General features: G+C 30.4%; 1 protein-coding gene across 1 annotated transcript; it reads right to left on the bottom strand.

Annotated features, from left to right (window-relative positions):
- Window positions 1-3,024: 3,024 nt before the first annotated feature.
- Window positions 3,025-8,823, bottom strand: LOC139857626 (uncharacterized). The gene is made up of 9 exons (XM_071846441.1): window positions 8,671-8,823; window positions 8,369-8,485; window positions 7,634-7,704; window positions 7,456-7,537; window positions 6,655-6,770; window positions 6,406-6,579; window positions 5,524-5,868; window positions 4,699-4,776; window positions 3,025-3,498 (listed from the first exon to the last, which is right to left on the bottom strand). Exons 2-9 carry the CDS (start codon window positions 8,415-8,417, stop codon window positions 3,391-3,393), a joined length of 1,023 nt encoding a protein of 340 aa, XP_071702542.1. The 5' UTR covers window positions 8,418-8,485; window positions 8,671-8,823; the 3' UTR covers window positions 3,025-3,390.
- Between the last annotated feature and the right edge of the window lie 820 nt (window positions 8,824-9,643).

A 9,643-nucleotide genomic window follows, 5' to 3' on the forward strand; every position in this document is an offset into this window, starting at 1 on the left:
TAAAAATCGAACCTTTTGAAACTTGAAACACGAACAGAGCAGTAAGCTTGTTCTTCAAATATTTTTTTTTTAATTTCGATAAATATAAACTGTTAGGGGTGCTAGTGATTGGGAATTGATAATGTAAAGTTATTTAGTATCATTTACAGCTGAAATCGACGAATTATATGAGGGACGTGGAGATAATTTTTCTCAATCAGACAAAAGAATAGAAAAAAGAATAATATAAAGTAAGAAAATATCGGATCTGCTTATATCTAATTCGTACTAATGATAACGATATGAAATCAATTTTTGGAGACAATAAGTACCAATCCAATACAGGAGATGTAAAACAAATTGGATTCTGTAAGTGTACATATGATCTTATATATTAAAAATTAATAATTAATTAATTTAAAATTTTAATAATAATGATAACATATATTAATAATATTAATATTAATATTAATATTATTAAATAATAATAAAAATGATATTAATAATATTATTAATGATAAATATAGCAAATTGTATTATTTTCTAATAACTATAATAATAATAATAATGATAATAATAATAATTTATATTAATAATAATATCTCTTAATGATAATGTTAATAATATCTAATAATAATAACTATATTAATATTGATGATATTAATAATAATAATAATATCGATAAATATAAGAATAATGATAATAAGTAATTATAATAATAATTAAAGTTATAATGATATTAATAATAATAATAATAGTAATAAGTATTATTAGTGATTCAAATAATAATACTAATAATAATAATATTGATATTATTATGATGATAATAACAATATTAATAATATAACCATTTATACATCTTAAATTTCATATCTATATATTATATATTAATAATGCACATAATAATATAAATATCAATATTAATAATAATAATGAGAGTAATAGTAGTGATATTGATATAATACTTTATCTAAGATTGTAATAATACTTAATATATTAATTTTACACATGTCACTTTTAATATATATACAAAATAACATTTTCTGAATATTTTATATTTATACTTTTCAATATATTTATAACAATAATAATAATCTATTTAATAACATTATTAATAATACTACTTAACAATAATACTAGTAATGATAATAATATTAATTCAACAATTTTATTTAAACATGTAATTAATTTTAATTTATTATCATTTATTATATAGTATCTACCAATTATATAATTCTCTGAATCTTTAATATTTATTAATTATATGTGTATATATATATATATATATATATATATATATATATATATATATATTACAATATTACTTATGTATAGAATTCATATGTATTTATTTATTTATTTATTTACACACCGATGTTCGTGAATCGTCGGGAATAGTCAAAGGTTAAATGAATCCATGTAAACAGTTCAAAAATGTTGAGACCCAACATTACAGACTTTTCTTATCGTATCAAAATCATTTAAAGATCAAGTTTAAATTTAGTCGGAAATTTCCGGGTCGTCACACTCACTGGATGTGTTTGTAAATTTTTTGTAACTAGCTAAATTAGGTTAAGCCTTATCTTTAATCACATTACAACAATTAAACTGCTTCCCTCTCCTCTTCTTTTTCTATGGCCGTGAACACCCCAACGACACCATCATCATCATCATCATCTACTTCATTCTTCATCAAATCACCACCAATTATTCATCAAAATCAAAACTTGATCATAGATACTTGCTCGTACCGGTCTCCTAAACACGTTTGTAGGTTCAATTTTGCATTTAATTGTAAGAACCCGGAACCCTAATTTTAATTTTTGAGTTTTCGATCATCATTATTATTATTGTAATCATGTCTAGTGCTCGAGTTGATGTATATGTGTGTGTGTGTGTGTTGATTTTATTAACGTTGCATTATTTTATTTAAAATTCGTATTTATATCCGTGTTGAGTACATAATTTTACATATAAAACACTTGATTTTTCATATAAATGCTGTTAAAAACCGATTTGACAGTCGGGTGCGTTTACTGTTGCTGCGACTTTGTTGAGTTGGGTCTTAAAAATTTTAGCGTAGGTTCTCGATTTAAAAACAATGCTTTTCCAATTGGTCTCAACTAAATTGGACTTGCGGTGATTTTTCTGGAAAATGTAAGTTACTGCAGTTACATCGATTTTAAACATGATACTTTCGCTAACATTTTATGTTTTACAAATATTGAAGCATGAACCAAGTCTAATTATTTTTTACGTATATTATACTTAAAAACCAAACTACTCCAATTGTATTTGTGCTATCTGGAGTTGTAGTTATTTTATTATAAAGCTATCTGGAGTTGTAGTTATTTTATTATAAATTTCACAAAAACAATGTCGTTAAACCGAGTCGAAATGCGAAGTCTTTGGAGTTTGATTTTACTACGCCAATTTGTGACAACTTTGGGACAAATGAATTTTTGGAGTCAGAGAGAGTAACAAAAAAGTAGTAGATAAAAAGTAAGAGGTAAAAAATAAAAGTGAACAAAAAAGCGACGAGATCTCATGTTTTTTTGTCTATGGACTATCAAATTAAATTGGGAAAGAGAAATTAAATTTGAGATAATAATGCAATTGATACACATCAATTCATTAATATTTTCATATTTAGCTTACTTTTTATTTTAAAATGGAAAATTCGAGTTTGTTGATAAAGGTTATTAAGTGCCCTCAAGTCACAAGATAGCAAATTCCAATGTTAAGCGTAAAACACATAATAAATTGACCTAACGTTGACAAACTTTGACTTTTGACCTTGACGGCCGTTGACCGGCTTATTAATCGTTTTTATGCGAACCGGGTGGGTGGGGATAGTCGCCAAGGCCGACTAGTCGGTCTTCTCAAGTGACTTTTGGAGCAATGCTTTTGTAAGATATTGATTGTATTCTGATACTTTGAAAATGAAAAGGAATTAAATGGAGCACTATAACAGCTTTAGCCTAAGCATTCATTTCTAGACTTCATAGGTCACACAAATAGGAGCCATGACAATAAGACTAAACATGACCAGCATCCACTACTTTGGATTAACGCAGTTAAAGAGAAACAAAATCACACCACTCACACCTTTGCTAAGTTGTCATCACCTCTACCTCATTTGCTACTATTATCATACAATTCTTTTAAACTTGAGTATATTCTAATACCAGCGCTCCAAATAGAATTTAGACGGGTTTACCTGAAGGGTCAATATAAGCATTTCCCGTCTCGAAAAAGTGAGATACTCACTCTTGACAACTATATGGACACAAAACAGGAAAACAAGGGAGTTTTATAGCAGGTATGACTTTATTAAGAGCGTGCACATATATATAAACATAAGAAGCGGTCTCGGTCTCGGTCTCGGTCTCTGGCTCAGGCGTTTGTTGGTCAGCGATGCAACAGGTATCCAAGATACAGACTCACAAGAGCCACCATAAAAACAAACAGCAACGGAAATCCCACCTGTGCCCGGTGTCTCTTGCTTCTCAGCAGATCCTGAGATTGCAAGTCAAACAAGGCATAAGCAAAACAAGAATAGAACTTGACAAAGTGTCGATTTGGGTCATCTTTTTTCCTCTAATAAAAAGAATTAGCCGAAGGAAAACGGTGAAAGTTGCCCAAAGTAACTACAAGTACTTATTTGAAAATGCATACAGCCTTGAGCCTCCTAAGATGTTTCATTCAAGTAATCAAGTAATACTGTAATAATATTGTTGTAGTAGTATATTGCACATAAATAAATTATAAACACAACGAATAGGTGTGTGCCGGTAAAACCAACCCGACCCAGACTATAAATTACTCAATCTAACCACTTATTTTGACATATTAGTCCGCCATCGAGCCCGGCCCGGCCCATGTTGCCAACTCTAGTAAATCGTATTGACACAAATAGTATAAGTCACATTACTTTACTTGAGGATAACAAAAAAGCATTTAGGTCATCTCAACTAAATGTTATTAAAGCTCGACATAAGCAACAGTCAAATGTTAACACTATAACCAATATACCAGTCATCGATTCAACAGTCAAAATCAAAAGCGGCATAGAACAAAATCAAAGGAAAACTGGGAGAAGAGAAGATCAATATATTTATCCATATGAGCAGTTTTTTGAAAAATGAAAATGAAAAATGAACGGGAAAAACAATTTCACGTTCAACCATACAACAAAGCGTCTTGATATTTTGTTCACCATTTCATGATTACTGTTTCATTTTTAACTGTGAATAAACCTCGTCGGCTTGTTAAATAATATATATCTAGCCATACATACTGTATTTTTTAATGAGAGGCAGGGTTTTCATTCCATTAACATTGAACTTCAGATAAAAATCACATTCGAACACATAAGTGAATCCCTCAACATCATTAACTATTAACTATTATCATAATAACAATGCTTATCGTACTTACATTTAGTCAGGTGCTCTTTTAATTAACCCAGAAAATGTAAATAAACTAATACAACTTACGAGTTTATATAATAATACGAGTTTATATAATAATACCGAACACCAGCATAACTATGAGCAACTCACTGTGCCAAAAATGCAGCCAGATATAAAGAGAAAAATTTGTAAAGCACATCAAGTAGGGATACACAGAACAAATTCAATACTTTCGTCAATTTAACTACTTTGTATACTATGACAAGTATATAAACGATTAATGGACTGGATTAAGAATACGTACCAATTCACCCTGTATGAAGTGTTTCTCTTGAGTAGCCAATCTTTTTTCTTCTGATAGACGTATAATAGTTGCTTTAGCCTGAATAAATGCACAACACTTGATTAACCAGAACACGCAAATTAATCAAGGAAAAATAATTACATACAAAATCACTTGACATGATGTGTCTAATGTGTGTGCCAATTATATGAACATATAATATATTTTTCTCTCAACCTTCTCTCTCTTCAATTAATTGGTACAACTCATGGTGTAAACAAAATTGTGAAAAAAAAAAATTGTAACCATATCATTTCTCAAAATCACAATAAACCAAAGAGCTAAACATGTAGCATGATTGAAGAAGCACTAGAAAATATACTACAGCCTATGAAGAATATATATCTAGTTAACTATGAGGTCCAACAAACAAAACAAAGCATCATATGGTGCATGAACAGGGGGCAAACTGTTGAAAAGAAAATCAATATAAACACATAAACTTGTAAAAAGTAAGATAAATAAACAGAAAATTAAGTGCATCAAAACTCAAAAGATTTATGCCAATGATTCAATATAAAACAAATCAAAAAGACTATCAGCGGGATTCCATCATATTCTCATAAAGCTTTTTCTATCCACTTAACAAATAAATAAATAATAAAAAATGTGTTCATGATTTTCAGCAAAGGTAATAAATGACATGTAGGTTTTCATCCAGTTGTCTTACAGTGTAGGTTGCTGACAGATGGCAAAACCACTAATTAAAGTGATACGAAAATAATTAAATTAACACCACTATCTAACAATCATGCAAGCAGAAACCATGACACAAACATAACTTACCTCGTTAAGCTTTGACTCAAGTTCTTTCACTTTCAACTTCGTCTCTTCAACCTCTTTGGCTAATAGCAACTCTTCTGTATCATTCTGAATTATCTCTTCGTTTCTTTTTATATATTCTTGGCTCCGTTTGATAGGTTCTTCAATCTTTTTAACAGGTTCTTCAATCCTTTTTACAGGTTGTTCAATCGTCTTTACAGGTTCTTCATTCTTTGCTACAGGTTCTTCATTCCTTGTTACAGGTTCTTCATTCCTTGTTACGGGTTCTGTCCTTTTAAACGATTCCTCCTTCCTCTTTGCATCAACGCGTGCACCTTCTATTTTCAACACTTCCAGTCCCTCATCAACCTGACATTAGTTTAAAACTGATTATCAAACAACCCATTTACACTATACAAGTATAATAATAAAATTGAAGAACATGAATAAAAAAATGAGAAAAAAGAAAAAATTAAAATAGCTACCATAAAATATACAACATGCATATGTAGGCCCTCATCCACAAGTCTGGAGATAATAGAATGGGTGGGTTGGTTAAACAGATTATGCCTAATTCTAGGTGACACACACACACCAACACTTTTTATCCATTCTAAATAGTTCATGCATTAAATATGATGATATTATCTATAGTACTATAATAGTACTACTTAGTTTGTTAGGATAAGTGGATTCTGAAATGTTAAGACCATTCATTTAACACTTCGATCAACATTTAAAGTATTTGACCCGCTACACCTCCTTCACTTATACGTAAGTAGGTAACTTCTAATGTACAACTCATTAGACCCATTAGAACTAATATCTAACACAAATCAACCCTTGTTCAAGTAAGCATGTAGCTTTTCCATATATCAACACCAGGTATATACAATAGACTCTTACCTTGTCATTGGAGCTATCTTTCTGAACATTTTCATCTTTTATTTCTCTTCCTTCATTATTGTGCACCAGATTCAATGTTCCATTATCTGGAGAAGATTCTGGAGAGTCTGGTGGAGGAAGAAGGATAACTTTAAGCCTCTTTTCATCAACACTTTTACCATCCTCTTTAGCAAACTGCCACAAACGAATAGATAAAATCAAAAAACTAGCATCAAATATCAAACCCAACATGTTAATGAGAACACTAACCGTATGAGATGTCACGTCCTCCTCCATCGTACCCTCTGGGACAACAGTACTTTGAACTAAAAATTTGTCCCTGCAGATCATATCAGGAGGAGCTGCCTTTTGCGCTTGCATAGTAACTGCATTCATAAAAAGAATAACTTTATATCCTACTTATAGTATCCACAAGCTACATAAAGTATGTGAATCACTTCACATGCATTAGGATCTTTGAAGAAAGTATATGACATGCCACATAATAAAAAGGCCGTAAATATTTGTACAAGGAAACGATCCCCTGGCAGAAATTACTACAGAGTATATAAGATGTGACTAACTTCCACTAATCTAAATATACTAAACTACTTAGCTTGAACACCTAATGCAACCAAGATTTTATCATTATAAACTTGGGCATAAGCTTCCTAAACTTACACTATGTACAGTTAAGAAATATAGACAGTTTAACAGGCTTCAGCTAGTTAAATTAAAAAATAGATAGCAAAAATTCATATGAGTCAGTACATGAAACAAGTAAAGATGGGTTCTCTTCTGATGGAATAATGTTTTTTGTTAAATGATACTTTAGTCTTTTTTCTAAAACTCAAACACATCCATTAAAATATTTTTGGAATTACTGGATGGAAAAAAGAGTGTCATTATTTGATTGGCATGGTTATATTGTACACTTACAACACTCTTTTTACAGTAGCTAATAGATTATATCTTACGATTCCCAAAGTAATATCAAAACACCTCAATCCATAACATTTATCAAAACATAACCAAACAAATTCAAGGAAAGTTCAGTAAGTAAGTTTATACCTGTAAAATCACATGTTGACTTTGGATCAATAACTCCAGTATTCGGTCGTACACAATATTTCTTTGGATTGGTAGTCTTGACCTGCGGATTGTTAACAAAGTGGTTATGTCTGCTGTTATCGAACTTTAACAAGGATAACATAAATTGGATATCTGAAATATATAACACTATCAGCACCTTAAAAGCAACATGCTGATTTGTTTTGTTGTTCATTTGAACAGAACATGAGCTTTGTTTCTTCAGTTCAACTGGTGTAAGAAATGGAAAACGAAAATTAAATGTTAGCACATTCCTCAATTAACATATCACATTCCATCAAACATAAACAGTAACATTTGTAAGCCAAGACCATATGAAGAAATTAAATAGTTTGTACCTTTCCACAGTTGCATAGAAATAAATGCTACATTGGTTTTTAAATAATTGATAGAAGACACTTTACATGATTTCAATTCGTGAAAACTATAAACAAGATTCAATAATTTTCTTTCAAATCATATATGTCAAAAATGAGCTAAGCTTCAATTCAAATGTGTTTTCCTATTACCTAACACATATGCATGTCTAGCATTTTACTTTATAAGCGAGAACAAAGTATTTAAAGTAATTATATTTATGTCTAAGAAAAACTACAAGAAACACAAAAAAGGCGTAGAAGTCAAATTCAGGTCTTGATAAATTAAAGCAATCAGCAATGCTATGAGTTCGCAGACTGAAACTCCGCCACATTAACCAGCAATTCTCTTTCGACTCTAAACTCGGCATTCACATTTATATCTATCATCTATGTGTGTGTGTGTTTTGTGCTAAAGCAGTTAACAGAAAGCTGAAATCATAATTATCATCAAATCAAAGTAATCGGAGAAGATTTAATCATATATACGAAATCCGGAGAGTGAGAAACGAGCTCACATAAAAACTTCAGTTCTTGCGGTTGAACCTCCAAGATATCTGGCTTCATCTTCACCTCCAACAATCAACCAAACGAAAACTGATGTATAACTGATACTCCTATATATAATCCTTCTCCTGACAGCAAACAATCGACCGTTACAATACATAAACCCTAGTTAATACTTAACAATAGTTACTGATTATAATGATTATCAATAATAATAATTAATTACTAGGTTAAATCGACACATAAAATTGAAATTGAAATACATTTGATTAAAAATAAATTACAGTAAAACGGAAGGAAAGAAGAATCGCACCTGAAAGGACGATGAAAACAAGATGGAAGATGAATGTGTAGTGATGATGAATTAATATAATTGAATTGAAAATCAAAAATGGAATAATTGAGTAATGATTACGTAACGGTAAGGTTTGTTGATTGGGGTTTTGATTGAATCGAACGAGAGAGAGAGAGAGAGAGAGAGAGAGAGAGAGAGAGAGAAACCCTAAGAATTTGGAAAGAAAAATGAATCTCCGTATTTGGTATCTGGTATTTGGTAGAGGAAGAGAGGGACTGACACGTTGGTGAATTTGCACGCACACTGACAATATAATAATTGAAAGTTAAGTTTGGTGTAGGTAACGGTAGTTGGACCCCAAGTGGGTTGGCTCGGGTTCGCTTGACCAGTAACTTGGCTTGGAGTGCAACGGTGTTGAGACCTAAAATAGGTGTCTCAATTATGTCTTAAAATAGAAATAGCAATTAGGGGGAAAATTAGAGGGTCAGTATTTACTTTGAAACCATGAAACCTGAATATCAAATCGAAATTAAAACGGAAAAAAACCAAACCAAAATTGAAAAATGATTTTCAGATCGAGTCAAATCGAAACCGAATTTAAATTTGATTTTTCGTTCAGTTTTCGGTTTTGAAAATTCTGAATTCGGTTTAACCGAAAACCGAATTTAAAACAGAATTCAAAATTTTCATATATTTAATTTGTATACTTATGTATTAATGTCATTATAATTTGGGATCCAATCAATAAAATATGTTCTCACTCATATGATGATTTGGTAGCTCACATTATAATTATGTTACTCAAATTATTATGTTCTTCTTAATAACAGAAGCAGTACACGTCATAATTAAGCTGTAAATTAATAAATCATCGAATTCTTGATAATTTAATAGTACGTCATTGTTTTAGGATATAAATAACTAAGACGCTACAATTAAACTACAATCGTTCTTAATTTTTTCATAATATTCGGTTTTCGATTTGGTTCGG

Source organism: Rutidosis leptorrhynchoides, chromosome 7 (assembly GCF_046630445.1).
Source record: "Rutidosis leptorrhynchoides isolate AG116_Rl617_1_P2 chromosome 7, CSIRO_AGI_Rlap_v1, whole genome shotgun sequence".
In the NCBI taxonomy this organism is placed as follows: domain Eukaryota; kingdom Viridiplantae; phylum Streptophyta; class Magnoliopsida; order Asterales; family Asteraceae; genus Rutidosis; species Rutidosis leptorrhynchoides.